The following is a 27,897-nucleotide window of genomic DNA, read 5'->3' as shown; positions in this document are numbered from 1 at the left end:
GCAAAACCTAGCCAATTCACAGAACCATGAGATAGAATAATAAACTATTATTTTAAGCCACTAAGTTCTAGACCTGTTTGTTGCACACCAATAGGAAAGCAAGACACACTGCTTCCATCCTGAATGGGTTCAGTGTGAGGGGCCAGGCCTGGTTCAACACACAGAGCAGATAACTCAGAGTTAGAGTAAATGGGTGAATGAATGAATCAATGAAGGAACAAACAAGTGAAGGAGCTGAGGTCCAGGAAGGGGGAGTGATTTTCCCAGGGACCCTCAGCAAATTACTATTGGAAGTGAAGCCAGGACTTCCCAGCTCCCAGCCAGGGAGTTCAACAGAATTCCTAGAAAATTCTAGAGGAATCCTAGAGGAACCCAGAAGAACCATGGCCCACTTCCCCCAGGGTGGCTGGCTCCTGCCCTGCAGGGGAAACTCACCGGACAACGTCCACTGCACCTGGCCGAACCTTGGGGTCACTTCCCATGATCGACACGCTGGCTGCAAAGGACCCATCGATGCTGAACACGACGCACTCCATACCACGGGGCAGCACCGTGAGGTAGCTCATCGCACTGGTCTGGTCACCCCTGAAAGACACCTGCCTGTGGTAATTGGTCAGGGCCAGGGGTCAGCCTGAGTCTAGAGGTCAGCCTGAGGCGAGAGCCAGGGCTCAGTCTGGGGCCCGGGTCAGAGAGAATCTGGGTGCTACAGCTGGGGACCTCGTCTGTCTTCCTGTGTCTGTGCAGATTGGGCGGGGGCGGGGGGAATGTCCCAAAGAGTCTTGACGGGCCTGGTAGGAAGGGCCATGGAATGGAGAACCCACCATGAGAACATTTCCCAGGTCTCACCTGACAACCATCTTCACTGGGTAGACACCGACCCCCAGGCGCCGCGGCCGGGGCACACTGTAGGTGATGCGACCACTGCTATTGGTGATCTCTGTGTCCAGGTGCACCCAGCGGCCTGAGGACGGCTCTGTCATCACCAGGATATCCACCTGCAGGAGGGGGGGCGGGCAGGGAACTCACTGAAGGTGGGGGACTGCAGGCTGGCATGGGGGCTGGGTGGGGGGCTGCAGGCTGGCACTGGGGCTGGGCAGCTTTGCTTTCTGCACAGCACAGCAGACCTGGGGGTCAGGCTTCTGCCCGAGGGTATTTCCCAGTTCTGTGCCTTCATTTACTTACTTACACTTCCTGTCCCCTCTGTCTTTCACCCTCTGCGTCATCCATACCCCATCAATTCCCCTGATGGGAACCTTTCACTGGCTTCCTATCTCACATATAATAAAAGCTACCGTGGCCCCCAAGGCCCTGAAAAGCCTCTCCCACCCCCTCCTACCATCCTCATCCCCCCTCTTCCTCGATCTGCTCCAGCCACCATTAAGCAGCTGTCATCGAGTCGGCTCTGACTCACGGTGACCCCACGTGTCAGAACAGACCTGCGCACCATAGCATTTTCAATGGTTGCTTTTTCTGATGTAGATCACCAGACCTTTCTTCCAAGCCCCTCTGGGTGGACTCTAACCTTGAGCCTCTTGGTTAGCAGCTGAGGGCTTAACCGTTTGCACCACTCAGGGACTGCAGCCACACTGGTTCCTTATTCCTCCTCAGACACGCCGAGCTCACCTTCCCTGGCCTCCCCAGGCAGGTGGTAGCTCCCAGCTCCGTGTTCCACCACACAGCACAGCTCCTCCTGGAGCTCTCAATCCGCCTGTGTGCCACCTGGCATCACGTGGTACTTGGGGCAGGGTGAGGCTAGCTGAGGAGGGGAGACCCAGCCCACAGTACCTTCTCTCCGGTCAGAGCGACCATGTCGAGGGGTCCGTACATGAACCGCCCCACCAGAACCTGGGGGCCATCTTCAGCAGCAATCACGTCATTGGCCCGGTGGTTAGCAGTGACGTTCTGCAAGGACAGCAAGAGCCCAGCTTAGTCTCTGCAAGCTAGACTTGACCTTGCTTTCTACATTGGATTGTTCTTAGGATTGGCTAAAGGGATATGGACCTACTGAATTATGTTTTCCTATTAGCTTCTGTTAGAACTCATGAGAAAAAGACCACGAGACCCCTAACATTGTCTTCAAGGAACGTGGGGGTTTCCATAAATATGCAGTCTCTGCTTTTGATTCTCTCACCTGGCCCCTGAGATCACAACCAGTCCTCCCAACCTATCACCCGTCCAGGTTCCTAGACTGGAAACCATTGTGTCCCCTTTGGTCCCTCCTTCTCCATCACAGCTCACACTCAATAGCCATTTACTACATGTTCTATTTTCGTGGGAAATGTCTAACATATATGAAAGTAGGATAGGATAACAAAGCCTGGTGTGCCTGTCACCAGCATCACCATTGATCAGTGCATGGCCGTTCTGGTTTCAGTCTGGTCCCCAATTGCCCCCCAACTCTGGATTATTTTGGAGCGACTCTGATGTCACATCATTGTATCTCTATCCATCTCAGCATTCTCATACACCTTCACTTCTGGGTTCAATTCATTCCACAGCTCAAGGACTGTGATGGCCTCAACCACCCACCACACCCAGCCTGGCCTTCGAGACCTAAGTCACTTTATCTGGTGACCCTTCCTGTACAGTATTCTTCATATTGGTATCTCATCCCAGACCCAGCCTCATTAGCTCTTGACCAGACTCTGCGAATAGCTTCCTACTGGAGCTCCTTAATCAAAAACAGGCCCCGAATTTGGAACTGGATGGTGGTGATAATTGCACAATTTGGTGAAAGGAACTAATGTCACTAAATTGTGCCTCTTAAAATTGGTTACAATGCCAAATGTTTTGTTATACAGGTAGTCCCTGCCTTTTGACATAGTTGAATTACGACGAACCACACTTAGGACTTTTTTTTTATGATTTGTGTTTTTATGTATGTATGTATGTATTAAAATATATCTGAATTAAGTGGTAACTTTGGTGAAGGGTAAGACAGTACACAGTCCTGGGGAAGCCAGTACCACGTGTCCAAGGTAAGGACATGGAATCTCCAGAGACCCATCTGAACTCCCTGAGGGACTGAATTACTGGGCTGAGGGCTGGGGGGACCATGGTCTCGGGGAACATCCAGCTCAGCTGGCATAACATAGTTTATAAAGAAAATGTTCTACATTCGACTTTGGTGAGTGGCATCTGGGATCTTAAAAGCTTGTGAACAGCCATCTAGGATACTCCACTGGTCTCACCCCTTTGGGAAAAAGGGAGAATGAAGAAAACTAAAGACATAAGGGAAAGATTAGTCCAAAGGACTAATGGGCCACAACTACCACAGCCTCCACCAGACTGAGCCCAGCACAACTAGGTGGTGCCCGGCTACCACCACTGACTGCTCTGACAGGGATCGCAATAGAGGGTCCCAGACAGAGCTGGAGAAAAATGTAGAACAAAATTCTAACTCACAAAAAAAGACCAGATCTTAAATGCTAACAAGCGGCCATCTAAGATGCATCAATTGGTCTCAACCCACCTGGATCAAAGGAGATTGAAGAACACCAAGGTCACATGATAACTAAGAGCCCAAGAGACAGAAAGGGCCACATGAACCAGAGACACATCATCCTGAGACCAGAAGAACTAGTTGGTGCCCGGCCACAATCGATGACTGCCCTGACAGGGAGCACAACAGAGACCCCTGAGGGAGCAGGAGATCAGTGGGATGCAGACCCCAAATTCTCACAAAAAGACCATACTTAATGGTCTGACTGAGACTAGAGGAATCCCGGCGGTCATGGTCCCCAAACCTGTTGGCCCAGGACAGGAACCATTCTTGAAGACAACTCATCAGACATGAAAGGGACTGGACAGTGGGTAGGAGAGAGATGCTGATGAAGAGTGAGCTATTTGTATCAGGTGGACACTTGAGACTGTGTTGGCATCTCCTGTCTGGAGGGGGGATGGGAGGATAGAGAGAGTTGGAAGCTGACAAAATTGGCACGAGAGACTGGAAGGGCTGACTCATTAGGGGGAAAGCAAGTGGGAGTACGGAGTAAGGTGTATATAAACTTATATGTGACAGTTTGACTTGATTTGTAAACGTTCACTTGAAGCTCAATAAAAGTTAATAATAAAATTTTAAAAATAAATAAATAACCAGAGCCTGCAAAAAAAAAAAAAAAGACCAGACTTACTGGCCTGACAGAGACTGGAGAAACCACGAGAGTATGGCCCCCAGACACCCTTTTGGCTCTGTAATAAAATCACTCCTGTGGTTTACACTTCAGCCAAAGATTGGAGAGGCCCATAAAACAAAACGAGACTAGAGGGGCACGCCAGCCCAGGGGCAAGGACTAGAAGGCAGGAGGGGACAGGAAAGCTGGTAATAGGGAACCCCAAGTCGAGAAGGGAGAGCGTTGACGTGCCGCGGGGCTGGTAACCAATGTAAAAAAGAAAAAGAAAAAAAATATATATATATATATCTGTAAGTTTATATGTAATGTTTCCAACCTCCAAAGATAAAGAAGCATCGGATATATAAAGGTACTGATAATAAAGGCAATGATAATGAAAACCTAAAAAAAAAAAAAAGGGGGTATTCGACTTACAATGGAGTCATTGGAATGAAACCCTGACATTAGTCGAGGACTATCTGTATATATTTTATAACAATAAAATAAAATAAAAAGTAAAACACTAGACCCCATGACAGACGCACCATCTTTATAAAGCCCAAATCTGTTAAAACCCCTCCAGGCCTCTGGAGCAAGTCCAAGTCCTGAGCTCGGCATTCAACGTCTTCTCTGAGCTCCTTCAGGCTTACCTCCTGCTACCTCCCTTTTACACTCCTTCGTTTCTTTCAGGCCAGCCTCAGCAGGAGCTACCATGCCTTTGCCCACTCCGGTACCCTCACTCTCCGCACTCTCCGGGCCTTCCCTGGGTCTCTGCCCCCCACATTCCAGCCCACCCCTTATCTGCCATGTGGATGCCCCGCCCCCAGAGCAGCCCCACGTACCCGCAGTTTGACCTGGGTCCTCTTTCGAAGCCACTTCTCGCGGGGGTTGGCAGGGCTCAGTGCCGCGGGATCGAGGCCAGTGCTCTCCTTGATGCTCACGCTCTCATAGCGCATCACCTGACAAGCAGCCAGCAGGTGCTTGGTCAGACCATCTGATACCCGTCCCACCGTCCCGGGGTGTTAGGGATAACCAGATTGTGACCAGCAGGTCCTCCCACTTGTTCCCCCAACGTGGAACCCTCAGGAGCCTGAGGACCCCAGAGTCTGTCTCCCTGTCCGCCTACCCTGACCCCCAAGTGGCTCTGCTTAAGCCCACACTGTGTCCTCGGAACACCTCTGTCCTCCATGCCCAAGCCTGGTGCCCTCCTGCATCTGTTTCCCTTCTCCGCCTCCCTGCTATGCCAATGGCTGACCTCCCTCTGGAAGCTCCTATGGAAAGCCAGCTGGAGCCCTGGAGCCCGGCCGTCTCACCTACTCAAGACATTGCTCCAGCAATTCTCCTCTCTCTCTATCACTGGCTAGTCCCTCCCTACTGGACCCTTCAATTTGGCATCCAAATATGCTGTAATATCACACATCTTTAAAAAAAAAAAAAAAAAAAAAAACTCTCCCTAGTCCCCTAAGTGGCACAAACCATTTGGGCTCAGCTGGTAACCAAAAGGCTGGTGGTTCACACCCACTCAACGGTACCACACAAGAAAAGTCCTGGCAATCTGCTTCCATAAAGATGACAGCCAAGAAAAACCTATGGAGCAGTTCTACTCTGTACTACATGGGGTCACCATGAGTCTGAATCCACTTGACAGCACAAGACAACAGCAACAGACCCGTGGTGGCCCTCCAGTTACCCTCACATTTCTGTGCTCTCCCTCATAGCAAAATCCCACAAAAGACTTATTCCCGTACTCTGTCTCCATTTCCTCATCTCACATTCTCTCCTCCACCGATTTTCATCGCATTTCCATCCCCATTGCTCCTCTGAGGCCATTTTTGCCAAGGCCCAAGGACTTTCATCCTGCCAAACACAGTGGTCCACTCCAGTCTACCCCGCTCCTTGGTCCTCACCTGACTCTGAGGGGTGCTCCTCTTCAGCCTGGTTTGGTGGTTGCCCCTTATCCCCTGGGAACCCCAGGACTCATCCCTGAACTTCCCTATCTATTGTAACTTCCTTGGTATCATACCCATCAACAGTTTTAAATGCTACCCAAGCTCTAGTGACCGCACATGTTTACCTCTAATCCCAGCTCTTACATTCATTAAATTCATATATCCACCTTCCTACTCAACATCTAACAGGCGTCTCACATTTCATACATCCACAAGCCAAGACTTGATTTCCCATACCTCACCCTAGCCCTCCCCTTCCTTATCTTAGGGAGTGGCACCCTGTCTCAGTTATCTAGTGCTGCTATAACAGAAACACCACAAGTGGGTGACTTCAACAAACGGAAGTCAATTCCCTCACAGTCTAGTAGGCTACAAGTCCAAATTCAGGGCGTCAGCTCCAGGCGAAGGCTTTCTGTCTCTGTTGGCTTTGGAGGAAGGTCCCTGTCATCAATCTTCCCTTGGATGAGGAGCTTCTCAGCACAGGGACCCCAGGTCCAAAGGACACACTATTCTCCTGGCTCTTGTTTCTTAGTGGTATGAGGTTCCCCCTGTCTCTCTGCTCATTTCTCTCTTTCATATCTCAAAAGAGATTGGCTCAAATTGTAGATTAATCTTATAGATTGAGGCCACATAACTGCCACTAATCCCATCTCATCAACATCATAGAGACAGGGTTTACAATACATAGGAAAATCACACCAGATGACAAAATGGTGGACAATCACACAATACCGGGAATCTTGACCTAGCCAAGTTGACAGACATTTTGGGGGAACACAATTCAATCCATGACACACCTGCAGTTACTCAAGCAAAAAGCAGGACTTGTTGGGCCCCTTCTTGCCCTCATGTCCCAGCATCAGCAAATCCTATGACCATGACTCAAATCTAGCCACTTCTCAGCACCTCCACCACCAGTGCCCCAGTCCACACCATCATCACCATGCCGGGCTCCTACGCTCGCCTCATAACAGGCCCGTGCTTCTCTCTTGTCCCCACACAGCAGCCCCAGGGTTTCCTTTTAAATATACGAGTCAGCTGATATCTCTTCCTCGCTCAAAACCCTACCATGGTTTCTCACTGATTTAGGGAACTCAAAGACGATTCAGAACACGAGATTTTGGAATTGGAGTGGATTATAAAATCAAATTCCTTCCTTTGGTAAACGCTGGTGGTGTAGTGGTTAAAAGCTATGGCTGCTAACCAAAAGGTCAGCCGTTCGAACCCACCAGGTGCTCTTGGAAACTCTATGGGCCAGTTCTACTCTGTCCTATAGGGTCGCTATGAGTCAGAATCGACTAGGAGGCAATGGTTTTTTTTTTTTCCTTTGGCCTCGGAGGCTGTGTGTAATCTGACCTCCACCCTGCCCTGACCCCTATTCACTGGTCTTTCTGCTGCACTGTTTATTTTACAGACGAGGAAACTGAGATTCAGAGGGGAGTAGGAATCCATTGCTCCAGATTCTAAGTTGAAGCATCAGTACATTCTATTTCTATTTCATTTTCTAGAAAGACCATGCCTTTAGCCACATAGTAGTCAGTGGTCTTTATAAAACACATTGTCTGCCCATGTTCAAATGCTCCAGCACCTTTCCATTGCTCTTGGGATAAACAGCACACTTCTTCTCCAGACCAGAAGGATGGGAGCCTCCAGAGGGGCCCGAGGCAGGGACAGCAAGGGGGCAGCATACCTGTCTCAAGATGAAGGCGACCACGTCTGTGGACTCCCAATAGCTGGCATGGAAGAGGTGGGGCAGGGCCACGGTGGGGAAGGCGGTGAGGACATCAGGGCAGTACAGGGCGTAGTCAATTCTCTTGGTGCCCCACCACTTGGCCGTGACTGTGGGTCCAAGAGGGAGGTGAGGACAGTGACCTGCCTAGGGTCTTGACTCAGGGGGCAGTGTGGAAGCCCTGGTACACAGACCCAGTGATGGACATGCCACTCAGGGCACAGGTTTGGGGGCTAGGGAGCCCTGCTCTGAATGACTCCCACCTTCTCACCACCCACCAGCCCCTCTGCCAGCCCAGCCCTCCTGTAAGACATGTGCTCCAAACTGGTCCCCAGGAATGGGGTTGGGACCCTCAGGGACCCCCACAGTCTTACCCAGGTCAGCAGTGATTCTCAGCGAGACACTGAATGTTGGGACTAGGGCTTGGTCTGAGCTCAGAGCTCACTCTATGCCTGGAGAAGTCAGGGCTTGGTCTATGGTCAGAGATCAGGGCTCTGTCCAGGGTTGCAGGTCAGGGCTTTGCAGAGGTCAAAGCTCACTCCAGGACCAGGGTCAAAGTTTAGGGCACACTCCAGGGCTGGAGGTCAGGACTCGCTCTGAGATCAGAGCTCAGTCTGGAGTTAGGGCCAGGGGTTAGGGCCCACACTGTCCAGGGTTAGTGTTTAGGGCCCTATTCAGGGTCAGAGGTCAGGGTTCTCTCCAAGATCAGAGCTCAGCCTGGGGCCAGGGTAAGGATTCAGTCTGAAGCGAGGTTTCCACCTAGAGACCAAGTGCTCCCTAAAGGCAGGAATGCCACCCAGGAGTCCCTTCACCCCTCCCCCCACCCCCAGGTGGGCCTTAATAGCCCTGGTGGTCGACCAGCAGCCACCTGCAAGGTCCCCCTCCCACAAGTCCAGGCAGAGCCTCACTCACTGCAGGAGGCACCCGCAGGTGCCAGGCTGTCCGAGGACCCTGAGCTCTCACTGTGGGAGCTGCCCTCACTCATCCTCCGCCCCGGGCGCTGGGACCTCGGGGCCTGTGAGGGCGAGGCAGGGGCGTCCAGAAGGGGTGGGCTGCCCCGGGAGCTGTCCTCCAGGAAGAGGGAGCTGTGGGTGTGCAGGGCATCGGCTGGAAGGGGAATTTCAAGGTCATGGCCAAGTGTCTCAACAGAACTGCGCATTCGTGCCTCCTGTGCTGGGCGGGAGGCTGGTCACTCAGGGGAGCCAGCCTGCCCTGCTGGCTCGCCAGCCCGCCCTGCTGGCTCGCCAGCCCAACAGGGAGCCTGCACACACCCCTAACCCCCTCTGGGGCCCGAAGGGACTCATCAGCCACAATACATTGTTGAGTTTCACCTCCTCTACTTTAGGAGCCTCTGGGAGACTGACCCCGAAAGCCCCTGGCTGGGGCCTCAGGGGTGATGCCTAACCATGTCCTGTTTTATCACACTCCTCCCCAGCCACAAAGGACTTCCAGCTGAGCTTGGAAGTGAATGGGCCCTCTGGCCTCTGGCCACAGAGCCAGGGCGCCCTTGAGAGGAAGGAGAGCGCCCTGTTCAAGAGGACACATTTTAAAATGGGGGTGGGGGTTTTAGAGCCTCATCTACCCATTGAAGTTCCTGACGAAGGAAGACTTTGGAAAGTAAGTCTCCACTGAAACGGGGGTGGTGTTTAATCCTGAGCCAGCCGCAGGCACAGTCCCCCACCCACTGGACCCAAGCCTCTGTGAGGACTCAGGGAAACCCCCTCATCTCGGGGAGTGGAGCTGAGGGGCTGGTTTCAGACCCCTGGCTGCCCAGTCCGTGCCTGCCTCAGCCCACTCCAGGGGCTACCGGCCCCTCCCCCAGCCCACCTGCCCTTGCTGCTGCTGCTCCTTCCCCAGCCCCATCATCCAGCTCTCTCCACTTGTCCAAATGCATCTTCCCTGTCCAGGCCTGGGTCAAAGGCCACCTGTCCCAGGATGAAACCCTGCCCTACACCTCCACTGTCCAGGCTGGACTCCGGGGTAGTAAGTAGTCAGCATAAACCCGTTGCCGTCAAATTGATTCCAACTCATAGCGACCCTATAGGACAGAGTAGAACTGCCCCATAGAGTTTCCAAGGAGCGCCTGGTGGATTCGAACTGCCTACCTTTTGGTTAGCAGCCGTCGCACTTAACCACTATGCCACCAGGGTTTCCAGGAGTCAGCATGGATCCCTGAATTTACAACTGAGTTGACAGCTTGAGCATTACACTGGCCCTGCCACAGGGGCTCAGTTGGGAGCTTGCGAGGGCGACAGCCTGGGTCTCTGAGCCCCAAGGCAGCTCACACAGAGCTCAGCTCAGATGGGCTGCTCTGAAGGCAGGTAGTCCTGGCCCCCAAAAGCAAGCAGACCCTGCTCTGGTGATTCTAGCCAGCCATTAACTGACAGCTCATAGCAGCTGCTCAGAGAGGGTGGCCCTGGGGTACCACCTGGCTGGGGGGCCCAGCCTCCTGCTCAGCACACTCTCCCCCCATCCCCAAGAGCCTACCAAGAAGGAGGGTCTGTCCGTCACCCAGTGGGAACCTCTGGTAGCGGGGCACGCTGACAGGTGGCACCAGGTGGAACTTGGGCTCCAGCAGTGGCTCGAGCCGCGAGGCAGAGGGGTCTGCGCAGTGGAAGAAGCTATAGACCTGGCTGCAGGCAGGACGCACCTGGAAACCTGCGGGGAGGGTACATGAGGGAAGCCCCTTTAGAGCACCCTGTTCCTTTGGCCCTAGAAGGTTTCCTGGAATGCAGCTTTGAGCAGTCTACACCTCTGCTCAAGAACCTTCCACGGCTCCCTGCTACCAGCAGAATCAAAGCCATTATGCTCAGCTTGGCATTCGAGGCCTTGCCAACCTGCCTCACCTAGGAGTGCCCCTTTTGGCACCCAACACTGTAGCTACTGTGAACACCTGCAACTCCGCCATCAGGCTTGCTGCCCTCCTCTTGCCCTGACTTCGTTCACGCTATCCTTCTCCTAGTAGGCCCACCCTCCACTATTTCCAACTGGTCAAACTACTACAAATTCTTCCAGGTTTCTCTTAGATGTCACCTGATCTAGGAAGCTAGTCCAAGTTCTCTCAGGACAGCACTCCATTTCCAGGCCTGGTGGTGGAGGCTCTGGTTTGCCAGAGCAGGCCGAACACTTCTCTCACAGACCAGTAGGTGTCCCCACTGAGGCCTCTTGGGCTGGCTCCTCTGCCTTCCGGGTCAGGAGAGTGGGCAGCCCAGCGTCCAGGAAGCCCTAAGGCTCCTTAGCAACAGTAAGGACAGCTGTGGGGTCAAGGCTGGGACAGGAGAGAGGCAACCCAAACCCCTCCCTTTTTATCTGTTCCGTATTGTAGATTGTTGGTAAGCTTTGGCTAAAAAGAAAGCTGGAAAACCACAGATCCATTGATACACGAGGTGCCCTCCAGTCTCTGGTGGCCTGTACTTGCATCCTCAGGGTCACTGCTAAGTGCCTCTCTGTTCTCATATAAATCGCCTCACTTCTGTATCTTAGGGGCATGGAAGAAGGCATTCAGAGGCTGCAGGTGCTGCGTGAGCAAAGCACTGAGGTAGGCTTGGATATGCCGGTGAAGGTGGGACCCACCTGGCCACAGTGGGTCTTCCTGGGTACTGGGGAAGGAGGGGCATGGGGTGCAATAGGGTGAATATTGGTGACTTTTCTTCCCATAGGGCATGACAGCCTAACAATGCAGACACAAATTGGCTAGGGGCATGCGACAGAGACAGTGTCCCATCTCAGAGAGCTGTCCCTTCTCCTTCCTCTTCCTCTGTCTCCCCTGCACCCCCAATGCTTCGCCCCTCCTCCTCCCTCTCCATCTACTCTAACTCCATAACGTTCCCCACCGGTATACCCCCCACCCCCAACTCCCCAATTTTGTTGGCTTAGTGACACTGGGCCACACCCACCATCCAGCCCAGGCAGCACTGTCCTCCGCATGGCCAGGACCAGACCCAGGGGCGAGCCAAAGAGGAAGAAGTCGGACACGTCGAAGTCGAAGCGGCCCAGGCTGACCTCAGGGAGCTGGGCCCCAGATGCAGGGAGCTCAGCCTCGTCCTTCAGCACACTCGAGTGGATGCTGTGGAGAAAGGCCGGGAGGAGGGACAGGAGGGCAGAGAAGGTGGCAATGCTCACTTAGAGGCTGAAGCTGGAACTTGGAATGCCCAGCCCCTCCGTCACTGGGAAAGGGCTGGGAACCAGAGTCCACGCGCCTGACGCCTTCCACAGAGTTGGTGAGATCCTTAGGGTTTTCACTGACTGATTTTCAGAAGCAGATCACCAGGCCTTTCTCCCTAGTCTGTCTCAGTCCGGAAGCTCCGCTGAAACCTGTTCAGCATCGCAGGAGCATGCAAGCCTCCACTGACAGACGGGTGATGGCCGCACACGAGGCGCCTTGGCCGGGAATCAAACCCCGGCTCCCCTGCGTGGAAAGTGGGGATTCTGCCACTGAACCACCAATGCCTCAGTCAACGAAATTCAAATTTGACTAAAATGCTGGAGTTGGAGGACAAAGAGAATTTTAGAAATAGCAATTTAAAGAGTGTGGGCAGGGCCCCCACCTATCTTCCTGCTCCATAAGCACCTGTGAGAGTCTGGAAAGTGGAGTCCTCGGTTGCCACGCTCCCTCCTATTCTCATAGGACAAGCAGCCCCCGGCAAGGAGGACGACTGTGCTGTTCAACAACACAGAGTCCGTGTACAGCGTGGCTCCTAAACACACACCAACTAATTAAGTGCTGAAGAAGCCACCTTCTGTCCCTACACCGGAGGGTAAGTTGGCTGTGTTGGACCAGCTACCCAGAGCCTCTAACTTCTTGTCAAACTCCACATTTGGGGTTTCCTAAAGGATTTTTCAAAGAGGAACCAGAAGCGTCAAGATTGTCACCTTGCCAAGCTGACTTGAATGTAGCAGCTTTTCTAAGGGATAATCTATCAGCGGAGCTTTAAATAGTCAGGGATTTAAATACGTAGAGCTTTCGCCCCAGTAAGTCCTCCTGCAGGAACCCGGCTGAATGAAACAACCTTAACATACACGTAGGTATGAAAGCACTCTTTATAATGGAGAAGAACTTGAGAAAGCCAAAGGGCCCAATTACTGGGATTGGCTAAATGAACTGTGGTCCATGTATTTAATAGAATATTATATAGCCATTAAGAATATTTGTTGTTGTTAGCTGCCGTCAAGTAGGCCCCGGACTCACGGGACCCGATTCACAACAGAACTCATCGCTGTCTGATCCTGAGCTGTCCCCATGGTTGGTTGGAGATCACACCACTGTGATTCATAGGGTTTTCACTGGCTGGTCTTATGAATGTAGGTCTCCAGGCCTTTCTTCCTTGCCCATCTGAGCCTGGAAGTTCTGCCCAAACCTATTCAGCATCATAGCAACAAGCAAGCCTCCACTGACATACGGGTGGTGGCTTTGTATGAGGTGCATCGGCCAGGAATCGAACCCAGGTCTCCTACGTGAAAGGTGAGAATTCTACCACTAAACCACTACTGCCCCCATTTAAGAATATTCACCAATTATTTTTTATTATATGGGGAGAACATCACAATATAAGAGTTTTTATTGTTGTCGTTTGTTTTAAAGCAAACATTTATAAAAAAAATACTGAATAGAAATACTTCAGAGTGTTAATTGTGGGTCCTTCTGGGTGGTGACTTTCTAAATGATGTGATGACCTCATGATATTTATTGCTTGAATAAGGAAGAAGGAGGGAGAAGGGAGGAGGGAGGAGGGAGAGTTGCGGAGCAAAGAAGGAAGGAAGGAGGCATTCCTTCCTGTTTGGGTCCATGCATAACACTCACTCATATCCTGGGTTAATGTGCAGATAATTCATTTAGCCAGTGTTGATTAACATGTCTCTTCTAGAAAGTTCAAGGGTGAACAGGTCTGTGGAGGAGCCTGCTGGCCTACAAGTAAAAGAGTGCTGTACAGAAGCACCACACTGGGAATTTGGAGACCAGTATTCCAACCCTGAATGGTGCAAATGGGTAATACACTCGACCGCTAACTGAAAGGCTAGAGGTTCAAGTCCACCCTGAAGTGCCTTGGAAGAAAGGCCTGGCAATCTACTTCTGAAAGATCACAGCCATTGAAAACCCTATGGAGCACAGTTCTACTCTGACACACGTGAGGTCACCACGAGTCAGAGTTGACTCGATGGCAAGTGTTTTCTCTGACCCCAGGTCTTCAGTAACTGTCTGTGTAATCTTGGGAAAATTCTTCATCTTCTTGGCCCTTATTTCCTCATCTGAGAAATAATAAGAAGACACACCTGGAGAAGCTCACAAAATACCCACACACCTGTTATTTCACCAGATTCTTAAAACCATCCAGTATTTGCCCTTTTGCAGAAGACAAAACTGAAGCTCAGAGAGATAAAACAGCTTGTCCTCAGCCCCTCAGCAGGCCGGGTAGAGCAGGTGCCAGAGTGCAGGGACCTGGGTCTCTGCAGGGTCAACGGTGCAGGGCCAGTGGGAAGGGGCCTTGGCCCCAGCATTTCAGTACTTGTAAACGGCTCCCATGGAAGGGCCTGGGACAGATGACTGGCCACAGGTCTCCCAAATGACTCTGTACCCTAGGTCCTGTCTCCCATGGACGCCTGGCTGGAAGGACGGCAGAGGACAGGGAGCCGCATTACCTTGACAGGAAGGCATGATGCTGGGTGATGGCCTCGCAGTCATAGGTGGAGGAGTCGCTCTGTTTCCGCGGCAACGGCCTCTTGGGCTCCTCATCCTCCAAACCACTGGAGACGTCGATGTTGCTTTTGCTGAGGCGCTTGCTGCCGGCCAGGCTGCAGTTCTCCTCCACCACGACGGGGCTGTCCTTTGGGACCAAGGAGAAAAGGAAGGAGAGCACCGTGGTCACTGGAGACTCCAGACCCTGCCTCCTCCCCAGTCAAGAAACACAGGGTGCCATGGATCCTTCTCTCCTACGATGTGAAAGGCCAGATGTCTTCCAAAAGAAATATGGTAGCCCCATCGCAGTAACGGTGAGATTCGAGGCACAACGCTGCCTCCTACACCCAAGCGAACTACCATGGGTGGTGCAAACAGTGCCATCAGCTGCTAACCTGAAAGCTGGTGGTTCAAACCCACCCACAGTGCTACAGAAGAAAGGCCTGGCAACCTGCCTCCATTAAGATTACAGTCAGGAAAATCCTGTGGAGCAGTTCTACTCTGTAAGACATGGGGTCACCACGAGCCAGAGTTGATTCCGTGGCACTAGGTTTGTTTTTTTTTCTTGGGCAGCCTCACTTTCCTCAGCTGTGATAATCATCTCACTCCCCACGTAGGGCTGTGATAGGATACTTTCTGACCTGGACCTCATGGGGCAAATGTGAAAGTCTAACACAGGAGAGGCCCTGCTCCCCTTGGGCTGGCGAGGCTCCCCTAAAGGGTCCCTCCCCCACCCCGCCACCTGGCTTCACCTGCGTGCTGCTGATGCTTCCCTTCCGGCTGCTGCTGCCAGGGCTGTCGCCCGAGGGCCCGGCACTGTAGCAGATGGCATCGAAGGCCAGGAGGCCACCTACACAGTCCCCGATGAGACACACCTGGAGAAGACACAGCTTGGGCTAAAGGCTGGTCCACTGTGACCCCCTACCCCTCACCCCCAGGGGCTGCCTTTCCAGAAGGAGCCTGTCCCACAGAGGTGCTGAAAGGGTCCACACTGAGGGAGGGTGCTCCGGGTTTAGTCTAGGGCCAGGGTCAGCCTGCGTTCAGGGATCAGGCTAGGGTCCGGGGTCAGACTCAGGCATGGGCTCAAAACCAAAATTCAGATTGTCGGCTTCAGTTTTCCTATCTGTAAAATGAGGATGAACTCAAAGATCTCAAAAGCCTCCTTCAACCTCAGATGCTCCGGCTCTAGAACAGCCTAGGCTTGATCCTTCCAGAAGATTCCACCCCCTCTCCCAGGCAGGGGCCAGGACAGGGGCAGGAACAGCAGGCTGTCCTACCTGCCCGCTGAAGCCAACTCCATCAGAGGACTTAAGGAACTCTCCATAGACCTGGTTGGCTCGCTCGATGACCGTAGCCACAGCGTCCTGGTACTGCGGGGAGGAGATGGCCAGCAGGGGCAGGGCGGCCAGTGGGGCATGATCCTGGCTGTTGCTGGGGCCACCCTCGTCATGGCCGTAGGGGCTCAGGCTGCAGACAGGGACCCAAGGTAAGCCCAGCGGGAGTCAGCGGGTGGGGGGCATGGGGCTGAGACAGGCAGAGGAAAGCATGTGCCGCCCAGGGACTGGGCCTTCAGCTCCAGGGCACCTTAGGGCGACCCCGGCCTGAGTTAGATGGGACAAAGCACAGATGGGAGGTGCTGATCCCTCCGAGTCCCTCCCTGGGCCCAGCCACCCATGTGGAGGGGACAGGGATAGGCCTGGAGTCTCCTGCAACAGCAGTGCTCTTGCGGTCTCCTGCTTGTCCCCAGAGGACACCCCCATGGTGGTGGAGGGAGTCCCTGGGTGATGCAAACGGTTAACACACTTGACATGCACTTGGCAGGTCGAGTCCACCCAGAGGCACCTTGGACAAAAGGCCTGGCTATCTACTTCCAAAAAACCAGCCACTGAAAACCCTATGGAGCACAGTTCTCCTCTGACATACATGAGGCCACGACTCAATGGCAACTAAAAAATATATATATAATAAAGTTGTAGTGGATAAAGGCACCCAGGGAGCCAGCTGGTGTGGATCAGGGAGGGGGCAAGTCACGGCTGACTTCCTGGAGGAAGTGGAGTTTAGACTAGGCCTCAAAGATGGTTTTGGAGAAGCTGAGAAGGGAGAAGAGCTTGGAAGGGGGCACATGGCTGCAGGAGTGATACCGTGTGTCCATTTTTCGGGGAGAGGATCGAAACTTTGCAAATTGTCTTTGCAGAAAGGTCTATGACTCCAAAAAGAGATACGGGAGTCTGCCCTCCAGCATGCCCACTACCAAGGACTGCCAGCCCCTGCTGGCCCCTTCCTTCTTCCCTCCCTCCCTCCCACCAGGAAGGCCCTCCCTCTCTGGGCAGCTCAGACCCACCTGAGACCAGCCTCCTGCCCGTGCTGCCCCCAACCTCGGGGGCATCAACCCAGCTGCATTGCTGCAGCCTGACAATCTACGGTGCTGCTCAGGAGAGACCAGACCGGCCATGACCCCAGCCCCTGCCCAGAGCCTGCCCTTTCCCTGGAACCGGGGCCAGACTGACCATGCCCACCACTGAACCCTGGGAGCAGATGACAGCAAAGCCCCCTCAGCAAGCGGCGGCATCTTCATGGCGTGCAAGGCTGCCTCCCCAGCATTGCTCATCTCCAAAGAACACAGATTAAAGGAAACAGGCCTGGATTGCAGCCGGAGAGATGTTAATGAGCTGCAAAAGAGTTCCCTCCCTCCCAGCAGTGATTACGGGGTGATTAATGGCCCTGGCAAAGAGCTGCCTGGGGGAGCAGTAAGCTCCGTCCGTGGGCCCGTCAGTGGTCAGGCCATCAGTCTTCGTGAGAGAGAGGGCTGGGCTGGGTGACCCAGCCTAGAGGTCAACTGTGCTGGGGGTGGGGAGTGGGGGCCCTGAGATGGGTAACGCACCAGCACAATTAACTCCCAGACTATTAGTGTGAAGACAAAGGAGCCGCCCTCAGCTCACTTCCTCAGCCTAAAGCCTGGCAGAACCTGTGAGCAGTCGTCCAAGATGCAGATTCCCAGACTCCACCCCTCCTGCCTCTAATGCTCTGGGGGTGAGGCCTGGACATTGTGTGGTTTAACGAGAACGAAGGACACCAGAGATCTGGGTGATTAGCCAGCTGGGGGAACTACTGACCTCATCTCCTGCCTCCCTCCCAATTCTGATAGAGACCTGCCCTGTGTCCTGGGAAATCTGAGATGGGGCTCTGCCGGTGGTCCAGAGGGAAGGAGACATCGCTTCTTTGAGAAGACAGGAAGAGTAAGTGGGGTCCAGAGAAGGAAAGGGGCTGGCTAGCCTAGACCTGGGCACTCAAGCAGGGGAAGCTCCCAGGGCAGGGCTGTCAGCCCCTCCCCAGCACTGCTGGGTGCCTGCTGGGGTCTCAGTCCTCGTCCCAGATTGGGGCTGCTCAGCTGAGCCTCTCCTCAGAGCCACATCTAACTGACAGATGTGGGGTTCATCTCTGCAGCTCAAGGCTCTGACAGAGCAGAGGCAAGAGAAGGGGGTGAGGGTCAGGATAGGGTGCCCACCTGCCTCCTTCTCACCCCTAAACACAGAATGTCCCTGGCTTCTAGCTTCCCAGCTTCCAATCTTCACAATTTTCCAAATGTTCTATTAGACATGGCCACTGCAGGTGCTTGGGGCCCTTTTTTTGCACATTTTATTTATGAGCGGATCCCTCGGTGGTACATTCGGGTCTACTAGAGGTGCCTTGGAAGAAAGCCCTGGCAATCTACTTCCAAAAAATCGGCCATTGAAACCCCTATGGAGCACAGTTCTACTCTGACACACGTGCGGTCACCATGAGTTGGAGTCGACTCCATGGCAACTGGTTTTATTGATGAGCAACCACATCTCCCATCTGGCTCCAGACACCTCTGACAGGGGAGGCACCGGGCCTGGGAGTGGCTGGAGCAGTGGATGGGATTTCCCATGGATCCCCAGATCCTGGAGAAGCCCCTGGTCTCTCGGTTTATCCTCCACAGGTACCAGAGCAGGTTTGTATGGAGAGCCGAGGCCCACGATGAGACAGAGACATGCCAGGGTCAGTGGCTAAGCGTGCCGCCTCCATACCCAGCGCTCTGGACTCCGTCCTTCCCCACCTCCTCCCCGCCAGCCAGGTTCTCCGCTGGGAGTCAGGATTATTTCCCTCCCCAGCCCACTCTCCATCAATGGAGAAAGAGAGCCTTCTCACCCAGCAAGAATGATGCTAACCACAGTGTCTATCCTCTGCACTGCACTAAGTGCTTCACATCCACTACCACGTGGAACCCTCGCAACAACTCTATGAGGGGTATGATTATTATCCCCATTTTACAGATGAGGAAACTGAGACCATGAGAGGTTAAACTACTTCCTCAAAGTCACACAGCTGGGATTCAAATCCAGGCTGACTTGTGAGCCCACACACTTAATCAGGCTCTGCTACTCTCAAGGCATACTCAAAAGCCACCTCCTCCAGGAAGTCTTCCCTGGCACTCCTAGATAGAGCTACACATTCCGTCTGAGTGATGGCAGTGCCCTGTGCAACCTCCATTACAGAGAGCATTCTTACTGGGCTGTCATTGTGTGGTCCTGGAGAGAGGCTGCCTGGGTTTGGATCCTGACTCCACTAGCTGGCTTAGCTGGGAGAAGTTGCTTAACTGCTCGATGCCTCAGTTTCCATATCTGGGCCAACTAGACCAGAGGCCTCCTGAGCCCAGGACGTGGATCTGAGACATTGTGGGGTGGGCACCAACCAGGTCGAGACAGAAGAGTCGTCAGTGTGTGTGTGTTAATTGCATCTACTCTCAATGACCACTTGCCCCCAGTGGTGCTCATGGTCATCAGGGCCTGACATCCCAGAGAGGCCTTGACAGGTACCCACTTGCCCGCCAGGTGCCAACACGGCATAGGCAACCCCTCCGCTTAAACCTCCAGCCCCAGCCACAGGCCACCCCAGCCACAATCGACTCACTTGGCGATGAGTGAGAAAGCCTCGGAGCAGATGGCAGGACAGGGGACGAACTTGATGAGGATGTGGCCCAGGGCAGCGGGGAAGTGGGCGCGGGTGACCTTCTCCAGCACGGAGCTGAAGGTGTGGATGTCGGCCGCCTTGCAGGATGGGTCCCCTGAGCCTGTATCCAGGATGTTTCCCCCATGCAGCACCAGCAGGAGGACATGTGTCTTGCAGGAGCGCTGGGGACAGCCTTCCTGAGAGGGACATCCATCAGATAGAGAGAGGACAGGCGGTGGGGGAGGGGGAGAGGCACAGACACAGACACAGGGAGATGGTGGCCATCCTGTCTCTGCTCCACAGCGGGGAAGGCTCTCCAGCCTCATGTGATAGGGTTCCTTGTGCATTCAGTATGGGGGGCACAGGCTGACAGGAGGGCAAGGCCCTTGGTATTAAGGCTGGAAGGGACCCGAGGCACCGTTTTGGTTCCTGTGGAGTCTGAGGCCCAGAGAAGGACAGGAACCTGCCCAGGGTCACAAAGCAAGTCAAGTGAAGGCCTGGGTGAAAACTCTCCCTGAAATCCTGATGCAACACCCTCGGAAACTCAGCCCACCTCACTGTCTTCGTGGATCTCGATGCTTCCCTGGGCTGGGAACTTCTGTCTTCTCAAGGAAACCCGGTACAGCTCTCCTGCAGAGAGAACAGAGGAGAATTCAGCTTCTCCAGCCTTCCCACGCAGTGACTGGGCATTCCCCAGGGCCCAGCTGGCCGCACGGTGCGTGGACTCCATATTGCGGCCTTGACTGCCAGGTGGGCTGTAACTGTAGAGTCTGGAGCAAGGGAGATTCACCCCATCCAGTCCCCTGCCTCAGAAATCAACACCCCCGAAGCTTTCTCCTCCTAAGGAAAGGAAGACACACAGGGTTAGCTCATTACAAGGCTGTCACTGAGGCGAGGAGGGGACGTCCTAGAAAGGCGGGATCCTGCTTTGCTTCACCAACGGCAGCAATGAGAGTATCACCTGACAGCTTCCATTTCCAGTTATGGACAGTTATTTGGACCAACCTTCCCTCTGAGAACAAACAGAAAAGCCGGATAAATTATTTAAATTATCTGTTTGAGGCTATCAGAGCGATAGCAGGGCCAGGAAGAATTTGGGGACCATGATCTAGGGGAAGGGGGCCCTCAGAGAGGGAAGGACAGTGATGACCACACTCGTCATCACCCACAAGCTCTGGGGTGAAGTCAATCACTGCCAGAAACACTCTACTGCTTCTCTCAGCTTCCTGGGTTCGAGATCTCCACCTCCGGGCAGTGCTTCTTGTCACCCAAACTTCCCTGGCCCTTATTCCTCCAACACAGAGGTTGGTAAACTACAGCCGTGGACCCAGTCTGGCCCGTCACTTCTTTTTGTAAATAAAGTTTTATTGGGACACAGCCAGGCTCATTCATTTACATATTGTCCACGGTGGCTCGTGCTACCACGGCAGAATGAAGGAGTTTTAACAGAGACTTGACAGCCTGCAAAGCCTGAAGTATTTACTTTCTGGCCCATTACAGAAAAGTTTGTCAACCCCTGAGCTAGCATCCACACTCCTAAAGGTCACGACATTGGGCTCCCAGGTGGAGAGAGACAGACACATCATTACCCTACCCCCCAATGACGCCAGCCACCTTGAGGAATCCTTCCTTCCATCAAGCTGACCTTGCCTCCCCTCTTTTCTCCCCCATGAGATGGGTACTGTTTCCTCTCTAAGACTGACTCACACAGCTAGACTTGTTTGCCTTCAGTGACAGGGAACTCACTTACCGACTAAAGTAGCCTGGTCTAAACAAGAATGACCCTTTCCTTCATCACACTCTCCCAGCCCCTGCCATGAGCCTGTTGCAGCCTCCTAGCAGTCATATCCCAGGAAGGTCCCTCCCAGGGACTTTGAGGACAATCCTGCAGGGGATAGGTGTGGGTGGGAGCCCTGGCCGGACTGTGTCTAAGTCAACATTGCCTCCGTCACTACGAACCCCAGGGAAGGGTGCGTCTATGAAGAGTTCCAATTGCAAAGCTGTCCCCATTAGGGAAGTACATTTCTGAAATACCCTGTCCTCGCAGACACAGCCCTGGTCTTTATGACCTTTGAGCCGCTGCCCACACAGACAGGAAATCATTGCCTAAGCAATGGAGGGGTCTGGCTTTTAAGAAGAGAAGGAAAAACTTGTTCTGAGGCCTGGCTCTGCCCAGCACTTACCAAGGCAACTGCCAGTGGCTCAGGCTTGTCCCTGCCTGATTTGTAACTTATTGTAGACCTGCCCTGGGCTTGGCTAGGCACTGAGGGACAGAAGGCAGATGAGACCTGGGCCCTGCCTTCAGGGCAGGGTAGTAAAGGCTGACAGCGAGGGCTCGGTTTTATTGAGCACTTATCTCCCAGGCCCTTGGGTAGCACAAATGGTTTGCTCTCAGCTGCTAAGTGAAAGGTTGGCCGTTCAAACTCAGCCACTGGTGCCACAGAAGAAAGGCCTGGTGATTTGCTTCCATAAAGATTACAGCCGTTGAAAGCCCTGTAGAGCACAGTTCTACTCTGTAACACATGGGGTTGCCATGAGTCGGAATTAACTGAATGGCAACGGATTTGGGTTTTGATTTGGCAATATGTCCTAGGCACTAAGTGATTTATGTGGATCGCTTCAAGTAGTCCTCACAATTACTCTCTGAGTTCAGGTTCTGTTGTTATTAGCTCCATCTTACACATGAGAAAATTGAGGCTCAAGGAACCTAGGTTACTTGCCCCAGGCCACACACCTAAAAAGACCGAGTGGGAGAGCCAGCATGTGAACCCAGCTAGGGGGCCCCGTAGCATGTGCTCATAAGCCCCAGCTACAGTGCCCCACACTCAACAGAGGATGATGCTCGCCAAAGAGCTTTCCCATCTTTCAACCTTCGTAACTCCCCAGTGAGGGGGATACAACAGGCCCCATTCTGCAGGAGAAGAAATGGAAACACAAACTGAGAGGTGGCACCGCAGAGATTCAAGCCCGGGTTTGCTGCGGCAAGACCTCATTCCATCTTGCCACACAACATGAAGCCATCTGCCTGTAGGGAAAGAGACTGTCCCGGAGGGGAGCTGAGTGTGGCTTCCTGGGGATGAGGCAGACACGCTCAATGGGGCATGTGATCTGTGTGTGCTTCTGAGGCAGGAGGACCAGAAGGAAACCAGGAACACAGACAGAGCTGAGGTCACAGCCCGTGGAAGCTGGGGACCCCTCCCTTCTGGGGCTGGGAGAGATGTGGTTAAAAGCCAAAATACCTGAGCGCAAATCTTGGCTTTTACCAACTGCGGGAACTGAGCCTCAGTTTCCTCATCTGGAATAAAACCAACCCATTGCCATCAAGCAGATTCTGACTCAGGGCAAGAGGGCAACCCCATGAGTGTCAGAGTAGAGCTGGGCTCCACTGGGTTTTCCAACGGCTGATTTTTTGGAAGTAGATCTTCAGACTTTCTTCCAAGGAGCCTCTGGGTGGGCTCAACCCTGCAACCTTTCGGTTAACAGCTGAGTGTGTTAACCCTTTGCAGCACCCATTTGAAACACAGACTTGTGGTGAGAACAATTGAGTTAATATATATAATGGGTTTACAGTGGGTCCTGGAATCTAGTAAGTGTTAGCTGCTATTGTATCTTATGATGATGATGATGGTGGTGATAGAGGGTGCACTGGGGGACACAGAGCCAGGGCCATTGCTGACAAGCTGGGGCTGGAGGCTGATGGGGATATCGCCACCTCCACACTCGCCTGCCCGGCCGCCAAGTCCCTCCCTTGGCCCTGGCAGTCTCCCCAGCCTCAGTGGGCTGGGTGCCTGCTTGCAGTGTGATTACAGGATTAAATGCTATGACTGCCACAAATTACCATAGTGAGCTATAAATAAGATGCAGGGAAGACAAGAGGGTCCTGCCGTTTCCTGGGCACCATGCCCTCCACCAAACGGGGGTTGGGTCCTGTTCCCTCGCTGATGACACAGACCAAGAAGCACCCTCATCCTTAACCAACTGCACTCAACTCCCTTGGGACCCAATGCAAGGCTCTGGGCATTGAATTCGTGGGCAGGTGCTGCATCCTGGGTACAAATGATGCTGAGACAGTCCCTGGCTCAGTGGGGACGGCAGCCACAAGCTGGAGACGGGGCAGGGTTGTCCTCAGCATCCCTCACCCCATCCCTTGCAAAGAGGAAGAATCTCACCTCCTCTGCTGTTTGAGGACAGAGGCTCACTTCCTTTCGATGCACAAAAGCCAGAAATGCTTTGCTCTGGGAGAGAAAGGAGGGGAGGCCCAGCCTACCCTTGAGATTCTGGCCCCTGGAGAGTATCTAACAGGACTGGGGTAGGCCCACAGGAAGGCAGGCCCCCAGTCTTTCCGGAGGCTCTGAAATGAGCAGAAATGCAGCCGAGAGGCTGCCCTGCCTGTACTTCGCCCACAGAGCTCTGCTGAGAACCAGACATTCTCACCACAATGACTGAGGCCACTGGCTCAGACCACCAACAAGACACACCACTCTCACTTCTCCACGCCATTGCTGATGCTGAACCCTCTGCCTAGAAAGCCCTTCCTTCCTTCACTGACTGACTGGCAAACTCCTACTTATCCCTCAAAACCCTGTTCAGTTTTCACTGCTTCTGGAAAGCCTTCTGAGATGTACCCAGGCAGAGATGCTTATTGCTTCTCTGTGCTCCCACAGCAGGCTGAGCTGGGCCTGGGTGATTGCTGTGGGGTTACTTGTCTATTTCCCTATCAGATGATGAGTCACTGGAGAACAGGGCTGGAACTTACCAGCTTTCGGGACCGAAATGCACAACGTTTTTGGGAAAGCTTATTGCAAGTGAAGAGCCCTGGGAAGCACCATCCACAGGGAAGCATATTTCCTGAAAGTCCTCCGGGGAACTGGCATTGGGGAACCTCTGGGAGTTCTAGAATAGCCTGCCTTGATGGCCTGGGCTTCATGGCTCAGCTTCCAGTGGCTTCCCCAGAGTCTCTAGTGACAAGAGCTGCAGACAGGGGGTCCTGGGTGGTGGGGTGACCACATGCAAGGGTCCCCAGATCTCGCCATCAAGCTGCCTATTCCTGCCCACTTCCCGTAACTTTTGTTTACATGGCCCTGTTCAGGCTGGGCCCCTGCCATGCCCAGATTTAGGGTGTAGAAGTCCAGCTGTTTTGTGACAGGCTTTAAGGCGGGTCAGCTCCCACAGGGTCTGTTCCCAGCACCCCCGCCAGCTGCAGCATAGGGATCCGTGGCCCACCCGGCTCACCAAGGCTCCTCCTGCTGGCCGAAGAAGGGAGGCTATTTTTGCTTAATCACAGCCTTCGAAAGGCACAAATCATGATCATGCCTTCTAATTACTGATGTGCCATGCTGCTCTTGACACAAAAGCTAAGGTCACCCACACACTCGGCGCCCTAAGCAAAGCGTCACCCAGCTTCGCTGAAGAGCCCAATTATCTCCACCTCTCTTGCCACCAGCTGCTAGAATACAGAAGGGGTGGGTCTCAGGGGTGCCTCCTGCCAAAGCTGACCACTCCATTTCACCCTCCATCCCACTAGCCCCTAGCAGTCCCCCCACCTCCATTAGTCATCCCCTGGGTCAACTGAGCAGAGCCGGGCCCCACTTGAGACCAGGTGGCATGTCCTAAAAAGCACCTACAAAAGTATCTAATTCTCTGTGAGCATGTAAAAGACCTATACAAAGAAAACTACAAGACACTACTGCAAGAAACCAAAAGAGACCTGCATAAGTGGAAAAACATACCTTGCTTGTGAATAGGAAAACTCAACATTGTAAAAATGTCTATTCTACCCAAAGTGATCTATAGATACAATGCAATCCCAATCCAAATACCAGTGACATTTTTTAATGAGATGGAGAAGCAAATCACCAACTTCATATGGAAGGGAAAGAGGCCCTGGATAAGTAAAGCATTACTGAAAACGAAGAACAAAGTGGGAGACCTCACACTACCTGATTTTAGAACCTATTATACCGCCACAGTAGTCAAAACAGCCTGGTACTGGTTCAACAATAGACACGTATACCAATGAACAGAATTGAGAATCCAGACATAAATCCATCCACATATGAGATATTTGACAAAAGCTCAAAATCTGTTAAATGGGGAAAAGACAGTCTTTTTAACACATGGTGCTGGCATAACTGGATATCCATCTGAAAAAGAATGGAACAAGACCCATACCTCACACCATGCACAAAAACAAACTCAAAATGGATAAAAGACCTAAATATAAAATCTAAAATGACGAAGACCATGGAAGAAAAAATAAGGACAATGCTAGGAGCCCTAATACATGGCATAAACAGTATACGAAACATTACTAACAATGTACAAACACCAGAAGAGAAATTAGATAACTGGGAGCTCCTAAAAGTCAAACACCTATGCTCATCCAAAGACTTCATCAAAAGAGTAAAAAGACTACCTACAAACTGGGAAGAAGGTTTTAGCTATGACATTTCTGATCAGCGCCTGATCTCTAAAATCTACAGGATACTGCAAAAACTCAACAACAAAAAGACAAATAAGCCAATTAAAAAAAAAAAAAATTTTTTTTTTTTAAAGGATATGAACAGACACTTCACTAAAGAAGACATTCAGGTAGCTAACAAATACATGAGGAAATGCTCACAATCATTAGCCATTAGAGAAATGCAAATCAAAAACTACAATAAGATTCCATCTCACTCCAACAAGGCTGGCATTAATCAAAAAAAACACAAAATAATAAATGTTGGAGAGGTTGTGGAGAGACTGGAACACTTATACACTGCTGGTGGGAATGTAAAATGGTACAACCACTCTGGAAATTGAATTGGCGCTCCCTTAAAAAGCTAGAAATAGAACTACCATACAACCCAGCAATCCCAGTCCTTGGAATATATCCTAGAGAAATAAGAGCCTTCACACAAACAGATATATGCACACCCATGTTTATTGCAGCACTGTTTACAATAGCAAAAAGATGGAAGCAACCAAGGTGCCCATCAACTGATAAATGGATAAATTATGGCATGTTCACGCAATGGAACAGTATACAACAATTAAGAACAGCGATATATCTGTGAAACATCTCAAAAAGTGGAGGAATCTGGAAGGCATTATGCTGAGTGAAATTAGTCAATTGCAAAAGGACAAATATTGTATGAGACCACTATTATAAGAACTCTAGATAAAGTTTAAACACAGAAGAAAATATTCTTTGGTGGTTACAAGGGTGGGGAGGGAGGGAGAGGGATAGTCACTAGATAGTAGGCATACATTTTTTTAGATGAAGGGAAGGGCAACACATAACACAGGGATAGTCAGTACAACCGGACTAAACCAAAAGCAAAGAAGTTCCTGGATAGAACCAAATGCTTTGAAGGCCGGAGTACCAGGGACGGGGGTTTGGGGACCATGGTTTCAGGGGACATGTAGGTCAATTGGCATAACAAAATGTATTAAGAAAACGTTCTGCATCCCACTTTGGTGTGAGGCATCTGGGGTCTTAAATGCTAGCAAGCAGCCAGTTAAGATGCATAAATTGGTCTCAACCTACCTGGAGCAAAGGAGAATGAAGAACACCAAAGACATATGGTAAACATGAGCCCAAGAGACAGAAAAGGCCACATAAACCAGAGACCACATCAGCCTGAGACCAAAAGAACTAGACGTTGCCCGGCTACCACCGATGACTTCCCAGACTGAACACAACAGAGAATCCCTGAGGAGCAGGAAAGCAGTGGGATGCAGATCTCAAATTCTCGTAAAAAGACCAGGCTTAATGGTCTGACTGAGACTAGAGGGACCCTGACAGTCATGCTCCCCGGACCCTTTGATAGCCCAAGATTGGAACCATTCCTGAAGCCTACTCTACAGACAGGGATTGGACTGGCCTATAAGATAGAAAATGATACTGGTGAGGAGTGAGCTTCTTCGTTCAAGTAGACACATGAGACAATGTGGGCAACTCCTGTCTGGAGGGGAGATGAGAAGGCAGAGGGGGACAGGAGCTGATTGAATGGTCACAGGGAATACAGGGTGGAGAGGAGGAGTGTGCTGTCTCATTCAGGGGAGACCAGCTAGGAGTACATAGCAAGGTGTGTATAACTTTTTGTATGAGAGACTGATTTGATTTGTAAACTTTCACCTAAAGCACAACAAATTAAAATATATATATATTTATTAAGATAGTCAATGAATAGGCGATTCCTACTGCTGTCATAACAAAGTACCTCACACTGGGTGGCTTGAAACAACATGAATCTATGCCTTCACAGTTCTGGTGCTAGAAGTCTGAAATCAAGGTGTCAGCAGGGCCATGATCCCTCTGAAGGCTCTCAGGAAGAATCCTTCCTCACCTTCTCCTAGCTTCTGGTGGCTCCCTGCAATTCTTGGCCTTCCTTGGCTTGTGGCTGCATTGCTCCAGCCTCCCTCCGTCTCCACCTGGCCTTTTCCCTATCTCGCTGCATCCCTTTCTCTTCCTACAAG

The 27,897-nt window shown here is 52.2% G+C and overlaps 1 protein-coding gene across 1 annotated transcript in view; it reads right to left on the bottom strand.

The window, feature by feature from the left end:
* Window positions 1-27,897, bottom strand: part of PITPNM3 (PITPNM family member 3) — an 88,636-nt gene that overhangs the window by 11,178 nt on the left and 49,561 nt on the right. Inside the window, exons 4-16 of the mRNA XM_064271627.1 lie at window positions 19,988-20,064; window positions 19,396-19,631; window positions 15,741-15,930; window positions 15,216-15,338; window positions 14,427-14,611; window positions 11,687-11,856; window positions 10,278-10,448; window positions 8,703-8,897; window positions 7,752-7,900; window positions 4,955-5,071; window positions 1,786-1,902; window positions 847-995; window positions 436-585 (exon numbers count right to left, since the gene is read on the bottom strand). Of these exons, the coding sequence (XP_064127697.1) occupies window positions 436-585; window positions 847-995; window positions 1,786-1,902; window positions 4,955-5,071; window positions 7,752-7,900; window positions 8,703-8,897; window positions 10,278-10,448; window positions 11,687-11,856; window positions 14,427-14,611; window positions 15,216-15,338; window positions 15,741-15,930; window positions 19,396-19,631; window positions 19,988-20,064 (2,029 nt within the window). The remainder of the gene's footprint in view (window positions 1-435; window positions 586-846; window positions 996-1,785; window positions 1,903-4,954; window positions 5,072-7,751; window positions 7,901-8,702; window positions 8,898-10,277; window positions 10,449-11,686; window positions 11,857-14,426; window positions 14,612-15,215; window positions 15,339-15,740; window positions 15,931-19,395; window positions 19,632-19,987; window positions 20,065-27,897) is intronic.

This window comes from Loxodonta africana, chromosome 18 (assembly GCF_030014295.1).
Source record: "Loxodonta africana isolate mLoxAfr1 chromosome 18, mLoxAfr1.hap2, whole genome shotgun sequence".
Lineage (NCBI taxonomy): Eukaryota > Metazoa > Chordata > Mammalia > Proboscidea > Elephantidae > Loxodonta > Loxodonta africana.
This window is presented reverse-complemented; position numbering and strand designations above follow the sequence as displayed.